The sequence below is a fragment of the Vombatus ursinus genome, unplaced genomic scaffold (genome assembly GCF_900497805.2).
Source record: "Vombatus ursinus unplaced genomic scaffold, bare-nosed wombat genome assembly UNPS02000580.1, whole genome shotgun sequence".
NCBI classification, from domain to species: domain Eukaryota; kingdom Metazoa; phylum Chordata; class Mammalia; order Diprotodontia; family Vombatidae; genus Vombatus; species Vombatus ursinus.
The window spans coordinates 1,841,128-1,858,540 of NW_020940358.1; the positions used below are offsets into that span (position 1 = coordinate 1,841,128).

The 17,413-nt window shown below is 45.4% G+C and overlaps 2 protein-coding genes across 5 annotated transcripts; one reads left to right on the plus strand and one right to left on the minus strand.

The window, feature by feature from the left end:
- Nucleotides 1–1,518: 1,518 nt before the first annotated feature.
- Nucleotides 1,519–14,627, minus strand: NDOR1 (NADPH dependent diflavin oxidoreductase 1). Of its 4 annotated transcripts, none has more exons than XM_027849316.1 (15): nt 14,577–14,624; nt 14,034–14,168; nt 12,632–12,709; nt 11,256–11,353; nt 10,424–10,522; nt 9,622–9,723; nt 8,901–9,110; nt 7,673–7,794; nt 7,082–7,302; nt 6,798–6,905; nt 6,056–6,170; nt 5,532–5,678; nt 4,726–4,844; nt 4,454–4,548; nt 1,519–4,258 (listed from the first exon to the last, which is right to left on the minus strand). In XM_027849316.1, the coding sequence occupies exons 2-15, from the start codon at nt 14,166–14,168 to the stop codon at nt 4,114–4,116; spliced, it is 1,794 nt and encodes a 597-aa protein (XP_027705117.1). In that variant the 5' UTR covers nt 14,577–14,624; the 3' UTR covers nt 1,519–4,113. The 4 variants fall into 4 exon arrangements, 3 of the variants coding, with proteins under 3 accessions (XP_027705117.1, XP_027705124.1, XP_027705133.1); XM_027849323.1 differs by having other exon boundaries at nt 14,034–14,181; nt 14,577–14,608; XM_027849332.1 differs by lacking the exon at nt 14,577–14,624 and having other exon boundaries at nt 12,632–12,660; nt 14,034–14,113.
- Nucleotides 14,628–14,925: 298 nt separating this feature from the next.
- TMEM203 (transmembrane protein 203) lies at nt 14,926–15,760 on the plus strand. Its single transcript, XM_027849346.1, has one exon. It carries the CDS (start codon nt 14,975–14,977, stop codon nt 15,383–15,385), a length of 411 nt encoding a protein of 136 aa, XP_027705147.1. The 5' UTR covers nt 14,926–14,974; the 3' UTR covers nt 15,386–15,760.
- Nucleotides 15,761–17,413: the final 1,653 nt, after the last annotated feature.

Genomic DNA, 17,413 nt, shown 5'->3' on the forward strand with positions numbered 1-17,413 from the left:
ACTTCAGACTTCTTCCAACTCCATCTTGAATCTATTCAAGGGACAAATCCTGGAAAATCCATTATCAGGATTTCTCAGGTTCTGAGAAGAGGAGAGAAGAGAAGATCTTCATAGAGAAGGCACTTAATTAACCAAATCTTTATCGGGCAGTTACACCTTGCCTAGTTACTGTTCCTTATTATAACAACCTTATTCTGTGGGGAAGGCAGGAAGAATACCTACAGCTTCTGCTGTTTGGAGCCTCACAGTCTAGTTGGGAAGAGACCTGGAAGGATGAATAAGATTATAGGTTCTAGGATGGGTCTGAATATAGGCACTAGGTTTAGAGTTGGAGGATCTGGTTTAAAATTCTAGATCTTCCACTTAACCATCTGTGTGACTTCAAGAAGTCACTCATCTGGGTTTCAGCTTCCTCACCTAAAAATGGTTAACTTCTGAATCCTCTCCAGTGCCAAATCTCTAGTCCTAAGAATATGAAGACATAGCTCTAGAGGTTAAGCAATGTGAGTTGTCAGGAAGGGAAAGATGACCCTGAGCTGATTAGTTGTTACTCAGAAGAATGTTTCTGCCTTTTTTTTTTTTTGGTGGGGACATCACTATAAACTCAGAAAGGAAGATTAGATTGTAATCTTTATCTCTAGCACTTGCTTTGCACAGAATAGGTATTTGATAAATGTTTGAATAACTTTGTTATTCAGTCAATTGAGTGATTCACTGAAAGACTGACACATGATAGGTAAACACCTAAATCAGCACTCCAAATTCAATGCTAGGCTGTTCACTGGCTAGTTCAGATTCTGGTCCTTATTTTCTCTTCCCTCTTAATCAATCAAGTGCACTAGCTGAAGGTAACCCAAACTGAATACAGACTGATTACATCAAAATTTTACAAAGTTATGAGGTGCTTTTATCTGAGTTACAAGCAGTTTCCTCATTGACCTCTCTACCATGTTTTCCCCCTTAAGTCCAGCCAATACATGTCTCTTCCCATTTTCTAAAAGATAAACTAGAGATACTTTTGACTATTCTAGGTAGGCCCTGAAAAGGACACAGAACATTTGGTTTGCTTGTCTTTTTTGCACCTTATCAGAGGCTGAGATTTTGGTACTTATTTTGTAATATATATTGTTTTTGTTGATTATTAAATTTATAATATTTTAAAAAATGCCTCAGCATGGCATTTAGAGTTCTCTTCAATTTCTCTCCCCCATTATTATTTTTTACAAAACTTCCTGCCTCTCCATCAATCAACATTTATTAAGTACCTACTATATGCCTGTAGATAAAGGTAAAAAAATGAAATAATTCTACAAGTAAGGAGTTTATGTTCCCAGAAAGCTATCACTATATAGTATGGTAATCTTTCATTTAAATATCTGTGGCACTTGATGTCAAGATCAATTATTTAAGGTTCAAGGTTAATTGCTCTCCTCCACCCATTAAGAAGGTAAGAAAAAAAAATTACAAATATGTATAGACATACAAAACGAATTTCCAAATTAACCATGTTATGATTTTACTTTTCCCATGTTAACATGTTCATCCCTAACCTAATAGATTCTCAATAAATGTTTCAATTCAATTACCAAGAATTCCTTAGGTTAGCACCCAATGGTTCTCTTAAACCACAAACTATAGTACATTTAAATTTATAGGCTGTCAAGCAGGGCTGAAGATTTAACATTCTAAAGTGTTCAGATACCTACTCCAACTATCTGTCAGAAATGATTACTACATAGTTTATTAATACAACTTTTCAGGAAGACAGGATGTTAAAGGCACAATTAGATTTATGTGTCACACTTCTGTTTACCTCGGTGTATGTTCTCAGGACAAAGAACACACCTCTTTCTTCATTTCTCACCTGGTTGTGCACTACTTTGGGATTTCTCTGACTGCCTTTTCCACCATGCCCCCTCATTGGGTACCTTCTCCCCCTGCCCATACTTTTCAGCTTCCTTTTGTGTTTTATCTTCCCATTAGATTGTAAACTCCTTGAGAGCAAGGACTCCCCCCGACCAGCAGTGCTTAGCACTTAGTAGGCACTGAATATTTATTAATATTTATTGTGATAGAAGCCAAATTGCAAGGGGTTGAGAACTGAGTATGAGGTGAGAAAATGAAGGTAAATTTTCTTGTGGAAAAGATGGAATTATGATACAGACTAAAGGATAATTCAGTTAGATGGATTTGGAACTGATTGAATGGTAGGACTCAAAGAGTAGTCATTAATGGTTAATGTCAACTTTGCAGGTCCCCTGGGATGTTTGACTTTCCACTTTATCCTTCAGAGCCCTTTGGATAAAGCTATGACTATTTCCTATCTCAGAAAAGGAACTGTAAGAACAGACATTTCCCCCTAGCTGAGTCTGGCCTGGTCAGGAGGGACAGGGCAGCCTTATCTGTTAGGTAGCATCTTGCCTTCTGATCCTTATAGTCTAAGATTGTAGACTGTCTATCACCTGATGTCATTAAAAAATGGCAGTTTTTACAGGGTTTGTGAGACAGGCCTGGAAGGATGGGAAGGTAGGTGTCTTGTTGATATTCATCAACATTACTACTCCTTAAGTTTACCCAATGAGTGTTTTTGAGATGACTGGACACGGCTCCAAAGAACCCCAGGGGAAGGGGTGGTAATTTTGTTCCCAACTCCATGTCCCAGTTACTTCCTGGGCATGGCCATGATGGGGAAATAGCCTTTCCAATTTAGTTCCTGAGGCTTTCTTTTCAGCCTATAGCACCTCTAAGACTTCCTGGGACTTGTTTACAAAAATCCTTCAAGCTCCAAGTTCTTAATACCAGCACTGATTAAGTACACTGTGCTTCTTTTTCCATTGTCATGATGTTACAGATTTCAATTCCATTTTCAGTCTCTGACTCTCCAAACTGAAGTGGCCTCATTTTTATACCCACCCAATGAATAACTGCCCACACAAAATAGCCCCAACTTCGCCTGGGAATCCCCCAAATCTAAGGACTTCTTTCTAGCCTGGGGAGAGGGTAGTGACTCCAGGAAATGAAGTTTTGAAGAAGTGACAGGAAGGCAGATGCCAATGAATAGTGTCAGTATCTTATGTAAAACAGAGGGGATGTTGGTAATAAAAAGCAGGGATTCATCTAGCGTACAGTTAATTTGGGAAAATTTCCTAGAGGTGGCAAGCCATGGCTCCACTTTGGCTTGATGGAGAGGGTAGGTATTCTAGACCCCTGGAATGTCCTAAGCCATGTCCCAGAAGGAATATAGGTGTAAGGCAGGCCTCCTGGAGTCACCCCTCCCTGCTGAGTCAGGGTAAGGAATCCCTACTTGCTGGTCAGACCAGAATGCAGGGGAGGTCCTTCACAGGTCAGGGGACCTTGTTCTTTCCTGAGGGCAGAGGTGCCCTCTACTTAAGATGACTGGACCTCATTGGTACACACCTGTACAGGGGTTAAGGCATTTGGGATCAGATGAGAATGAGCTAACTCCGTCCCTAGCCCAGGTTCTCTCAGGGTGAGCCTTGGGGGACTAGGAATCCTGTAGACACAAGCAATTGTTTTAAGAGCTCTGGTTCTTCCAGTTTCTTCACCCACACTCTCTCTCCACTCTCCCTCGCCAAATCAAAACTGCCCTTTCCATCAAACTTCCTCCAGGAAGATGTCCCTAATTTTCCCACGGAAGTCTTTTGTTTATTATATATCTAGCCTAGGCCATTTCCCCAGCTTCATCTCTTTTTGCAATAGAAGGGAGAAGTGGGGAATTCTGTCCTCTCTGTGTGTGTGTGTGTGTGTGTTGTGCCCTTCCCTATCCCTTTTAACGACACTGCAGGTGATCACTTTGCCATATTATTATTTGCCAATCACATCTCAATCCTTCTTCCCCAAACAATCAAAAAATCAAATACCCTGGCCCTGCTCCATCCCCTCAGTCATTCTCTTCTCAGAGGAACTGAAGATCATCAGCTTCCCCAGTTGTAAAGGAAAACATCTAGATGTTAGGACAGGGTGAAATCCTTGAGATCGAGTCACACAGTGGGTGGAGAGGGCCTGGAAAATGTGTTCAGGATCAAGATGTGAAAGGTGGATTGTCAGTCCTAGGCCCGAGCCCTTGTAAGGGAAGGGGGGTTGTGAAGATCATCAGGCCCAGGTCTCAGCCTGGAAGCGCATGGCCCGCTCCAGTGTGGTGAGGTAGGTGGCAGCATCAGGGCTGGACAGTCCACCCTTGGATTGGAACAGTGAGGTCAATGCTTCTGAGACAGAGGCGGGCATAGACTTGGCATTGCTGATGGAAAGAAAAGGGAAAGGAGAGGGAGGGAGTTACTATAAGATTCCAGTGGATCCCCTAGGCCCCGGGCCCTTTTTGGGTTCCAAAGTATGAATCTGGCCTATCAACCCCCCATAGACCTCTCCAAACCCTGAGGGCAAAGGGAATGAGGAGTTAGAGAAGAGAGAGGGAGAGAAGGGAGGGAAGACTTACCCAGCTAGGTAAAAGTAGGCTCCATGCTGGCTCAGCAGCTCCCACACCAATGCCCCGTGCTCCTGCAGACGGTGCTGTACGTAAATCTTTTCCTCCTGCAGAGATGCTGCGTTATTTTCTCAACCCTCTGGGCCAGAGTAGTCACTGACTCAAAACCTCCCCTTTGCTGGGTCCAGCACCCGCCCCGCCCCCCTTCCTCACCCTGACTCCTTTGATTTCCATTGTCTTTCATGCTATCATTCCCATGACTCTCCCTCCCAATTCCCACTCACTTGGTCCCTGGAGAAAGCAGTGATGAGGGTCAAGAAGCCTTTCTGAATGAGTTCTTGCCACTCTGCCTCACAGTAAAAGTCTTTGTCCTTCTGTCGACAACCAAAGAACAGATAGTTTCCTGTTGGCAAATGGGGTCAGAGTGGGATAAGGAAGACAAAGACAGGGGCAAGCTAGGTAGTGAAGTGGATAGAGCACTGGCCCTGGAGTCAGGAGGACCTGAGTTCAAATCTGGCCTCAGACACTTATTAGCTGTGTGACCCTGGGCAAGTCACTTAACCCCAACTGCACCTCCAAAAGGAAAAAAAAAAAGAGAAGGCAATTCCAGAACACTGGACTCGACACCAGAAGCATCTTAGTGCCTGGTGCCCTACTAAGGGCTTTGGGGAATCTGGAAAAGCCATTTCAATTCCCCCTCCCAATCTTTCTAATTTTGAGTTTCTCATTGGGATTCAGAAGGGGTGGGGATGGAGGCCATCTTTTGGCAAATTACTTTAAGGCTGACCTTCATCACACTGATCATCCTCCTGGATGAGGAGTCTAATTATTCTGGATCCCTCTCCATTAGGCTGCTCAGGGAGACATGTTTGCTTTTGTTTTTGATTTTGACTTTTCTAACTTTGACTTACTAGGTACCTGGGGGTACAAAGATAAAGATGACCTGATCCCACCTTCAAAGACCTTACATTCTTTTGGGACAAGAGACACAGTAGGGCAGGAATACACAAAAGTACTATATTCCAAAGAAGCTTTTTGTATGCAGTTGCTGTCCAGTCCCATCCCAATCCATGCTGCCCCTTGTGCTCACCTGTCTGGCCCTGTGCCACACGCTCCTGGATGGCTGCACGGAAGGGTGCCACCCCAGTGCCAGGACCCACCATGATCACAGGGGTGTTAGGCTCTGAAGGGAAACTCAGCCCACTTTTTCGAACCCAAAGGGGAACTCTTACTGGTCCTGGATAGGGAAGAAGCAGCTGGGGTGACATCCAAAGACAGAACAGTCCCTGAGAATTTCTAAGTTTTTAATCTTGTCTGAGGGGGCCTGGAAGGGAAAAGGCACCAGGAGGGGGTGGCCCCAGGCCAGGGCAAATCCAGGATATACTTCTAGCCCTGGGAGGAACAGAGGGGACAAAGTGTTTTGCATGCAGTATGTTTGATGCCTATGTTAAATTTCCCCTGCCTTTCCTGGAGTCCCTCGGTACTTCCCATGCTTTGTGACATTTTAGCTCAGCTGAGTGGAGAGGGTAGGACTGGGGTGGTGGAGAAGAGAGAGTCCGTGACACTATGCCTGAGCGCAGTGCTCCAGTGCTCCTGGAGTGCTGCTGGGCTTACCTCTCTGTGGATCCAGGGAGGCCAACCAGGAAGTGCAGAGGCCCTGCCGGGGCTTGCAGAGGCGAGTCTGGTACCTCACCACGGCCACGAGGATCTGCACCCTGAGAGGATGAGCCTTGGGGAGGGAACAAGCTGGATCATATCATGCTTTGGGGAGTAAGAGGGAAGGGATATGGCATAGGGCTTCATTTTCAGAAAGCCGATGGGTAGCTTATGAATATCAATTTGCTTCACAGAATTTACAAAGCTTCTCCCTTTATGCCTCTCCTTTGTAGGTCAAATTGGAAAGGCGACATATGCCTCTAAAATCAGGGAGAAAACAAGAGGCAAGAGGCAGTGAAAGAGATTTTTTTGGGGGAATTTCTGTCTTTTCATTTCCTTCAGGGCTCTTACTGTACCCTGTGTTTAGGCACTGTTCATACCTCTCTGGTTGGGAGGTTTCGACTATGGCTAGACTAACCACTCTAGGCAACAGCTGTATTCCTGAAAAGGTATGTGCGAATTACTTACAATATGAAAATCTTTTTTCTTATTGATGCTATTATGTTTGTTCTTTAACTGTAAATAGACAAAGTATCAAAAGAGGAATTAAGGACTAAAGATGCTTCTAAATGACGTTTATAAGCTGTCTGTGGATTTTCTCAGAGTGGAGGCCTGCCTTCTGTTCCTGGTCCTCCCTCCCCAGAAGTCACTGGCACTGACCTTCTCTTTCAGAACCCTTGGGGTGGGAACTATCTCTCACCAGCAATGAAGAAGCAATGGAGTAGGCCCTGGGCCGGATTGGGGGGATGAGGTCCAGCAGGTAGTCTGGTGGGATGGAAGCTGCTGAGTGAGGGAAGTCACCCAGGACCTGGAAGTGGAAGCAGAGCAACCTGACTTTTATCTTGGAACTCAACTTTGACTTTTCCCGGATGCTAAAGGCTGGGGGCATGAGAGCACGACAGTATCTTGGGGCCAATCTTTTGTTGTCTATGGAGCCTCCCTGACCCGGGGGTCCAGAGTCAGGCTCCAGTCCTGATCCCGCACCTCCAAGATGGTCCGTCGAGGTCTATTGCAGTAGTTGTATAGTTCTTCCTGGCCCTGTGCAGAACTGAACTCAAGCAGCTTCTCACGTTCCATCTGGTGTTGAGAGAGACAGGCCAGGATCTCAAAAAAGGAGCGATGGGGGACACGGGTGATGTCCAGGTAGTGGGACACAAGGTGATGGATGGTGCAGGGGTGAGGCAGCTGAACTGGGCAGGTGACATCTGAAACAGCAAGCAGGGAATCCAATTTGGGTTATGGTGAGTAAAAGGAGGTGGGGTAGAGGCCCACCTTCCCTGGGGGGTGACCTCTGCCTCAAGGCAAATCTGGGAGGACCTGGTGAGGGCAGGCTGGCTCTCTCTAGGTCATACAGCAGGAACTAAGCTGAGGCTCTGAAGACCAATTATATCTCAAAGCCCCTGAGAGGATACTTAAAGTTCTTTGGCTTTTGAAGGGAGAAAGGAGAGAAGATAGAAGAAAAGAGAGCCATCTAGAGGGAAAAGAGAGATGGACAGAGGAGAGGGACAGTAAAAGATAAACAGGGAAAAGAGAAAAGCAAAATGAAGAAATGGACAGAGAAACAGAGAAACCCACCTGGCTCCCGAGGCTGCAGCACAAAACACCGGTTTGGGTCCAGACGGAGCAGGTGACAGAACTGCTCGGTGTCACTGGCTGAGTTCTGAGGCTGGATCATCACAACATCACCAGCAGTAAAGCTGCAGGGAAAGGATGCTACTTCAGTTACCCCTGGACACCTGCCTATGAAAGCTTCAGAGAAGCTTCCCTTTGGCCTGGATATAAGGACATCTGGGTATGGCAGTAGAGAGGCAGAAGGAGTGAGCCTAGGGAAATTGGGAGCAGGAGGTGTAAATTATGAGGAGATAACTAGGAAGAGCAAGAAAGTGCTAAGTTAAGGGGACAAGGGTTGAAGTAGCTCTTTAGGATTCTGGGTCTCAAAATTAACACCCCTAAAATGAGCTGCTGAACACTGGGGGCTAAAGCCAAGGCAGAAGCCATATTTGACTCCTCCTTTTCCCTTGCCTCCCACATCTAACTAGAAACTAAGTAGGTTGATTCTACATTCCAAATGTACTTGTATCCTCACGTTCTTCCTCTCTTCCCATCTCTACCACCTTACCCAGGCCCTTATTCCCTCTCATCTGGAGTACTGCATAATCGTCCTAAAGGATCTCCTGGCCTTTCCACTTTAATCCAGTCTATATATCATTGCCAGAATAATCTTCTTAAAAACAGAGGTCTAATCCTATTATTCCTCTGCTTAGTGGTTCCAAACTATGAAATAAAAGTTCAAGTTCCTTAGCCTGGTAGGCCCCTGCCTACTTTTTTAGCCTTATTTCACATTCCTTTCCCTACTTCAACCTTGTACTCTTGCCAAACTGATCTCATTATCTCCCAAACGTGCCCCATATATTCCTGACTTTGTGTTTTTGTTTGTTGTTCCTTCTCTTGGAACACCCTCCTTTTTTCAAACCTTACTTTCAAGGTACATGCTCAAATTCCTCCCACAAAACCTTCTGCAACCACAGAAGCTCATAGAGACTTTTCCTTTTACTGAATTCCTTTAGCATTTATTATCTCATATGGCACTTATATTCTGTGATGTACTGTAGTTGTTTGCTTACATGTTTCACCTATTAGTGCATATATTTGTAGAAGGAATATCTCTTTCCATCTCTAATATATCTCATACTTAATAAATGCTTATTGATAGAACACCCAACTTGGCAAGATCTCCTCTGGATGACAAAGGAAGAATTCCAGTGAGAAGTTGGGGTGGATCTGTGGGACAGATGTATCTCACCTGATTCCTGAGCCTGTGATATCAAACTCAATTAGCCGAACATCCTGGAAGTGTGATTCAGCAGTCACTCTTTGATTGGAGACGATGGGAGCCAGGAAGGGTTTATGGTCAGAGGGGAGCTCCTCAGGTCTTTGATTCTCTGAATGTTCTTCCTCATAAGAAATCCCTGGGGCTTCATCACAAAAGTTCAAAATGAACCTTGAAGGCAAACTAGAAAAGGGAATGAAAAGGTGACAAAGGAAGTCAGTGCATCATGAGGCTGGAGCAGCAGAGGGAGAGAAAGGGAAGGAGCTTCACATTAATGAGGTAAGCCACTAAAGGACCCTCTCTTCCCCCAAGAATCTTTAAGGATATGCCATGCCTCCTCTCCCTACAGCCTAAGCTGGGGAGCAAAGAGAGCCCACAAGAGGAAGTGGTGTAGTTGTCATGACGAATCTTTTCCCAGTGACCAGTAGAGGGAGTACCTAAATTGAACCAGAGGGAAATGTGTTTGGATCTATCTCAGTTACAGATTTACTCCTGGCCAGAGCTTGTCCCAGGAAAAGCCTAGAAGCAACCTGGATCAGAGATGTCAAATCCAGGGAGATCCTACACTTGGCCACTGAAAGGGAGGAGATCTAGAAATGCTAGCTTCCTGCAGGAGGGATTGAGGAGTGGAGTGGGAGTCACACAGAAACCTTCTAGAAGAGAGCTGGCAGCTCTCCCAACATCTGATCCTTACGGTGTATCAGCAGGTATCACACTAAGGTCAGAAGGCACAGGATACAGCCCCAGAACCTTTCTCCACAGGTCCAGAAGCCAGGGATCAATAACTGCATCAGGCCTGCCAGAACACAGAGAAAATCCCGGGTAAGCTAGCATGCTGCCTTCTAACAGCTCTTCACCCATTTCCACCTATGGTCTCTTCCTTCCCCCTGCAGCTAGTCTGGCTCTGGGACAGGCCTTGAATACTCACTGTCGGGAGGAAAGAGTGTCTTAGCTCATTCTTAAACTAGAGAGCAGCTGAACTAAGGATAGCCTTACAACTATCACCATTTCCTAGGGGTCGTTCAAACCAGGACCCTAGGCAGGAGGTAGGTATAATTGACATATGCTAGAGGCTTGGTTCAATATCATTCTTCTTTGCCCTTTGATCCTACTCCCAAATCAAGACTCAAGCATCTCTATATTATGTGCTCCATAGTACCAGGAGAGAAACTGTGGGAGGGGAAGAGGCCCAAGCAGGCATGTCTTGGGGGGGGGGGGGGTGTCTATGTTGAACTTTGACCCACACACCTTTCACTGGAGCACAGAGGTCTGTTGGCAGGCAACTCACTACTTGTCCGACCTATGGCTCCTTGAAGATTTCTACTTTTTGCATATATTTATACTGTCTCCCCCAAAAGAATGTAAACTCCATAAAAATGGGACTGTTTCATGTTTGTCTTTGTATCCACAGTGACTGGCACACAGTAGGTACTGCATAAATACTTGTTGACTGGAATATCAGCCTCAGCCTGTGCAGCACTGGAATCCCCACTCACCCCAGGTCATGCTGGTCATCACCCAGACCAATGGGCAAGAGCGCATTACCCCCAAGCTGTAGCAGGCGCCGGTGTAGTTTCTTGGCCACAAAATTAAACCTATTGAGAGAAAAAATATACTAAGAAACCCATACACGAACAAATGTAAAACTTCTTACTCCTAGTCCATGGGACCCCCTCTTCTCAGGTGATCCTATCATTGTTCAGAAAAAGCGTTTTCCTTCAGCAGGAAATCAGTCTGGGAGTGTGTGTGCATAGGGGCTATTACTGCCATTTTTACAGAAGTGGTTCAAAGAGGGTCAGGACTTGCCTGTGAATGGGCAAGGACAGGACTAGAGTCTCAGACCTCTGAGTCCCAGCCCAGTGTTTCTTCACAGTACCATGCTTTGGGCACTCTTGGCTGGGGCATGATCAGGGAGTCCCTGTGACAGAGGTTTTAATGATGTTTGATTTCAATGGAGTCATCTTAGGCCCAGGTCACCAAAATTGTTCTAGGTAATAGTCCCAGAAATGGGCAAACTCTCAGGCTAAGACAATCCCGTGACTAGTACTCAGGAGACTACAGAAAGAAGGCGTGTGGATTCCAGAGGGTAAGGTAGCACTGGTAGGGAGGCGCCTGATTTCCTGGTCGGTCTCTAGGCTTGCAGAAGGCTAGGAAACCTCAAAGAATTAGTAGGACTGGGGTAAGGGGAAGGCACCTGTTCATCTTGACAAAGATATCTAGCACAGAGTCCATCTTTTTCTGAGGGGCACAACTGGGTCACAGGGTGGGGTCAACCTCAGAAGACAGGCTGCCTTCTATCTTTTCCCACTTCTAAACCTTTCTACTCACTTGGCATAGGAGGAATCGCCGAGACCCAGCACAGCATAATCCATCTGACAGAGGGAGGTAGGAGGCAGATTTTTTCGGAATATAAACTTCCAGAAGTTCTAAAATTAGAACCACTCTTTAGATACCACAGATCCAGATAACTGAGAAGCTCATAACATGGCATACCCCTAAGGGTAAGCAGACCTCCCTGATCTGGACTCCAGGTGGTCTAAGTCAATGGTGTAGCTTGTAAGGGCAGTCTGGGTGAGGACTTCAACTTTAGAAGTGTTTCCCAAGTAACAGACTGCTACTTTCATGTAGGGTAATTTTAGGTTAATTTGCTTTTCCTGAGAAAAACTTCATGTCAGGGTCTGATAAATACGGCACTACTCATGTAGTTCAGATCTTGGGTGGGGTAAGTATTTCCAGCAAAAGTGTGTCTGGATCTGGAATTCTGGGGCCAGCTTTGATGCTGGATCTCAGGACAGGCATAAAACAACAGGCAAAATCCAGAGAAGGGTAATTCATGTGACAGATCATTGGAGATAAGGCCTTTTTAGTCTTTAGAGATGGAAAGTGAAAAGAGATGGGATCAGTCTATGATCACAGAATCACAGAATCTGAGAGTTAGAAGGAACCTAGTCCAACCTGTACATGAAAGAACTCCACTTATAACATGGCTGGCCAGTGGTCCTTCAGCCTCTGCTTGAAGCCCTCTAAGGAGGGAGAACACCCCACCTCTTAAGGTGGGCCATTCCACTTTGGGACAGCTCTAATCATTAAGAAGTTTGTAAGACACATCTAACCTAAGTTTGCCTTTCTGTTACTTCTAGTAACAGAACTACTAGTTACTACTTCTAATAGAACTAGTGAGTACTAGTTCTGCTCTCTCTGATAACAATGAGAAAAAATTAACAAAATCATGGAGGAATCGGAGGGGAAGAACAGATTTGTTCATCAAATCATTCTGTATACCATAACATAAGGCTGCAGAGAGGTAAATATAAGCCAAATCAAAGTTGTCTTAATTTAAATAGCTGAGAATTATTACCTTGAGAGATGATATGGGATAAAAATACAATTAAGACTTGGAGGTGTTTAGATGAACCCCTAGACAACAGACCTACAGCAGATCAATAAGAGAAGTTGGGGATATCCCCAATCTGTGTAGTGATGTCAGGAAAAATGATTATGGCCTTACCAAACCTATCACTGTATTGACTCAATTAGAGATATGAGCCTGGGCTGAATGAATCTAGAATAGCAATTCTTTTGTCTTTAAGACCTATGAGCCCAGTAACCTGACTTGTTTTAATAATATGTATGTTGAATTGAACTGACCGGGGGGGGGATTCTTTGGGCCCCAGGGACATTCACAAGTATTCAGAAAACCTTACCTTCATGTTGTCAGGGGGGTCTCCTTGGCCTGTAGTTGCACAAACAAATATCACCAGTGGTTCATTAATCAGATTCACCTCAATATAAAAGACAGAGGTATAAGGATCTCTCATAACGTCAGCATGAGAAATCTTCCCTTCCTTTACTCTCTGGCAGATTCATGGGAAAGAAAATACTATAGACTTGGCTTGTGGCATCAAAGGGGTGGTTCCTTACAAGGTCCATACTATTCAACAGGTAAGACTCATATAATCAGGCCTGGTTGCCCAGATAGATGAAGAATAAGAATTGATAAGAACTCCTAATGTTACTCTTCAATCTGTCCCCACTGTTTAAATTCACTCTGGTTAATGTGGAGAAAAAGAGATTAATGTGAGCAGAAGGGAACTTATCAGATTATGTGAACACAAATAAATTTGTGTTTGCCATTCTGTTAGTTCTTATTTTTGGCCCCTTTTCCCACCTGGTATCTCCCGTATTCCTGTTCTACTGCCTTACTTTTAAAACACCTCCAAGACTGAGCTCTCCTGGCAGTTCCCTACATTCCCAAATGTTTTCTCTTTCCCACTCTCTGACAATCATTCTAGGACTTCCATGATTGAATGCCATTCTATTTTTCCAACATTATCTTATATTACTCTCCTCAACATATGGTATGTTGCTGTCACTATGAAGTACTCTGTCCTTGAAACCTGCCTGGTGCTTTCACTCCTCTGTTACTTTTTCTTATACATTTTCTATGCCAAGAATGTATTCCTTCCTCATTTTTCATCTGATGACCTATTCATCCTTCAAGACTAAATCACTTCCGCAAAACCTTTCTCCGCAGACCACATAACACTTTGTTTTGCAACTTTAAATGTTTGTTTAGTGTAATATTGTGCATTATTATTATATTTGTGTTGTATCCCGCAATGAGATTATAAGCTCTACATCTTACTCCTTGATTCATAAGATTTGTTGCCTCTTATCTCCTCCAGTACCTAGTACAGACCTCTGCACACAGAAGACCCTTAATAAGTGTTTACTCAATTGTACTGTTGTATTGTTTAACTGGCTTGTTCTCAGCTACCCATCAGAGAGGAAAAGTCTGACAAGCTATTTTCATCATAAAAGGTTAGTAACTAATGGCTTAATGTTTGGCATCTTCCAGGGGCACTGGATATGAAGTTCTAATGGTATTATTTGAGGACCCAAGTCAGCTAAGTGGGAGTAAGACTTTTGGTTACGGTGACCTTCCTGGAGTTCTTTAAATCATCCCACATAGGAAACCCAGGTGCAGGACTGTGTGCCATCTCTGCCAAGCAGGGGCACACATTTTCCCAAGTCCTGAGCAGGGACCCACACCTGAATAGAAAACTGGGGAGTCTAGGCGAAGACCGCACTCCCAACCTTACTCACCACATCATAGGAATCCAGTGCCAGAACCCTACATTGCAGCCGCCTCCGCCGGCCCTCCCTACTGATCCTCTCTGCCACATCCTGGGAAGTCCCTGTCTGGCTCCCAAACAGGATTAGGAGGCTGCGGGTCAACATCTGAGAAATGGGGCTGGTGTTGGGGAGTGTCAGAGACGTGAGGAGGGTCAGAATTGGCGGAGGGGGTGTTTCTTTGGGGGAGTCTATAATTGGATGGGGTTAAAATTGAGGCTGGGGTCAGAGTTGGGAAGGAGGGCAGGATATGAAGGAGGGTGGGTTAGAGTGTTGGAGTCAGTCGGGATACGTCAAAGGGGATGGGGTCAGAGTTGACGGGATGGCAGCCGAGGCAGATAGAATTTGGAGTTTAGGCCACAGCTGGGGAAAAGGGGTTATGGGATAGGGGAGGACACGGGCGCGGGGCCTCAGGTGTGTGGGCAGAGCGTGAGGCCGGGATAAAGGAAAGACGAGTACAGGGGTGGAGGGGGTGCAGGGCAAGGACCGAAAGGGAGACAGGGAAAGGACCACCACCTCTATCTGCAACTCCCGGGGTTGACTTCCGGTGCCAGGGGAAGTGACGCCATCAGTGAGCGACGGGCACATCATGGCGGCGGCGGCGGCAGCGGGAGGTGCCGCTCGGACCACTGAGGTAAGTGCTGGGGTCTCGGCTGGGCTGGGAGCTTACCGACACCTGGTGTGACGGTTCGGTCAGCAGGCGGGCTGGGACCAGGTCCGACTGCGGGGCTGGGGGCGCCGTAAGCGAGCGGAGGGCGGCCGGGCCCCCCTCACTGCTGACCCTTTGTCCCTGTCCCCGCAGCCGCCGCCGCCAGGTCCCCGCTGAGGCGCGGCCCCGCCGAGCTGCGCAGCGCCGGGCGGCAGGCCCGGGCCCTGCCGGGAGCGGAGCCCTGGGCCGCGCCGGCACCGGCGCGATGTTGTTCTCGCTGCGGGAACTAGTGCAGTGGCTGGGTTTCGCCACCTTCGAGATCTTCGTGCATGTGCTGGCGCTGCTAGTGTTCTCCGTGCTCCTGGCGCTGCGAGTGGACGAGCTGGCCCCGGGCCTGTCGTGGTGGAATGTGTTCGTGCCCTTCTTCGCCGCCGACGGGCTCAGCACCTACTTCACCACTATCGTGTCCGTGCGCCTCTTCCAGGACGGGGAGAAGCGGCTGGCTGTGCTGCGCCTCTTCTGGATCCTCACTATTCTCAGCCTCAAGTTTGTTTTTGAGATGCTGCTGTGCCAGAAGCTGGTGGAGCAGACCAGGGAGCTCTGGTTTGGCCTTATCATGTCCCCAGTCTTCATTCTTTTGCAGCTGCTCATGATCCGGGCTTGTCGTGTCAATTAACCTTGCTCGGAGGGGAGGGAGAAGGAAAGGACGCTATCCCAAACCTAGCTTTCCCGCTAGCCTTGAACTGGATGAAAGGAACTCCAGCAAGGAGGAATCAGGCCCATTTGCTTATGAAGTCCTCAGCTTTTCTTCATGCATTTCATCCTTACTCCGGGCGGGTGGGCAGATGGGTGGAAAAATCACTGATCACTAAATAAAGGTATTCTTTTTTCATTTTTCTTTTTTTTTTTTGCTTTGAGTTCTCTTTGTTTCTCTTTTCGTTCTCCTTGGTTTGAGATGATTTCCAGATTGCACAGTGTTTAATTGCGTGGACTGTAAAGGAGTTTTGCTGTTAGAAATTGCTTTTTAATAAAATGTACTGTTGGAATAAGAGTATTTCTTTGGACTTAGTGGTGTGGGGCAGGTTGGCATCGATTGTACTGCTAAATTAGGGAATCTCATTTTGGTCAGTGGTGTTTTATCAGGGAGTTTGTATCAGGAAAGCTTCCCTGGTAGCAGGCCATGTGTTAACTGCAAAGCTCATTTCTCAAATTGAACTGATCAAAGAATTTGATAGTTGCAGCTTACTAAGCATATTTTTTGTTCCTCTCTTCCTAAAGAGAAAATAGAGAAAACTAATTCCTGAGGATAGAGCAAAGATTAGGACCCCAGGTGCTAGATAGTCCTCTGACTAGTTTGCCCCATGAATTAGTGAAACAGTTTTTATTTTAGTTGGTTGGTATCTAGAATTGTAATTGTATTTTCCTGCCAGCTCCAGTAATTTCCACATTTCCATTTTCATTCTTCACCCTTTACTGTTGCCCCAAGTGTTCCACCTTTAGTAATCCTGGATGAAGGTAACAGTTAAGTCCTTGCTACCCTTTATATTAAAGGTTTATAACATCAACCGGACTGCAGCTTTGTTACTAAAAGTATTTGATGACTTAGATTACATAATATGCATTTCTATATATCTGTATATTTGCATATTTCTGTATAGTTCTTTAAGGGTTGTTAGTCTCAAATAAGATAATGTATACAAAGTACTTTGCACATCTTAAAACTTTATATAAATCCCATGTCAGTGCACCAAAAACCAAAATTTTTACACTCTCTCTTCCTTTTACCCATATATTTCCATGTATCATTACTTTCCTCAGTTAGCCCACTTTTTAGTTAGGTAAACACTAATGCAACCTGGAAAAAATTGGTGAGGTCAAGGGCCTCTAGTCTATTGCAACCCTGGGTGTGGATGGTTTCCTGGCCAACCAGTGATCCTGGCTGGAGGCAGATACTAATGAAGTCATGGTATGACCATTATATTTTACTACTAGAACTTTGGAGTTGGAGATGAGTAATTTCCCTTGACTGTAATGTAGTGGTAAGGCTTCCAAGGAAATGGGAGAAAATGAGATGAAAAGTTAGCAATTGTAGGAACACAGTGGTGTTAGTTATTTTGGCTTCTTTTGGCTTAGATTCTTCTCACATCAATCCCTTGGTCCACAATCCTAGGCTTTTCCCACCACTGGATTTCACTTGGGGTAACTGTGAAGGAAACAAACCTACCTAAACAAACCTAAAGAAGATATTCTGGTCAGGTTATTCTTTCTCTGGATTAAAGGGGATCCCAGAGGGTATTGTGAACTGTTCAGGTATTGGGATCTTGGAAGCCCCAGTCTATTTTTCCCCTCATCTGTAAAATGAGGTGGTTAGATGACTTTCAATGTCTGTTCCAGCTCTAAATATATGATCCTATGACTCTTGCAAAAAGTCACTGCTTACATTTCACTATAAAAGCAAAATACCATGAGAACAGAGTAAGTTTGTTGAGAAAGTGAAATGCCCACTTTTACTAAGCCGAGTTAATAATTTGGCCTAACCTCTGCCTGGGAAGCTAGGTGGCTCAGTGGATAGAGCACTGGGCCTGCAGTTCTAATTCGGCCTTAGACACTAGCTATGTCACCCTGGGCAAGACTCTTAGCCCATATTTGTCTCACTTCCTCTTCTGTAAAATAAGGACACAATGGAGAAGGAAATGGCAACCCG

What these genes read in the sequence shown, in the direction of transcription:
- NDOR1 (XM_027849316.1), bottom strand. Translation starts at nt 14,168, where the DNA reads ATGTTGACCCGCAGCCTCCTAATCCTGTTTGGGAGCCAGACAGGGACT. An exon ending in ATCACAGGCTCAGGAATCAG is followed by an intron (nt 7,795 to 8,900) that starts GTGAGATACATC and finishes CTTTCCCTGCAG; the next exon opens with CTTTACTGCTGGTGATGTTG. An exon ending in CCATTGCTTCTTCATTGCTG is followed by an intron (nt 6,171 to 6,797) that starts GTGAGAGATAGT and finishes TCCCTCCCCAAG; the next exon opens with GCTCATCCTCTCAGGGTGCA.
- TMEM203 (XM_027849346.1), top strand. Translation starts at nt 14,975, where the DNA reads ATGTTGTTCTCGCTGCGGGAACTAGTGCAGTGGCTGGGTTTCGCCACC.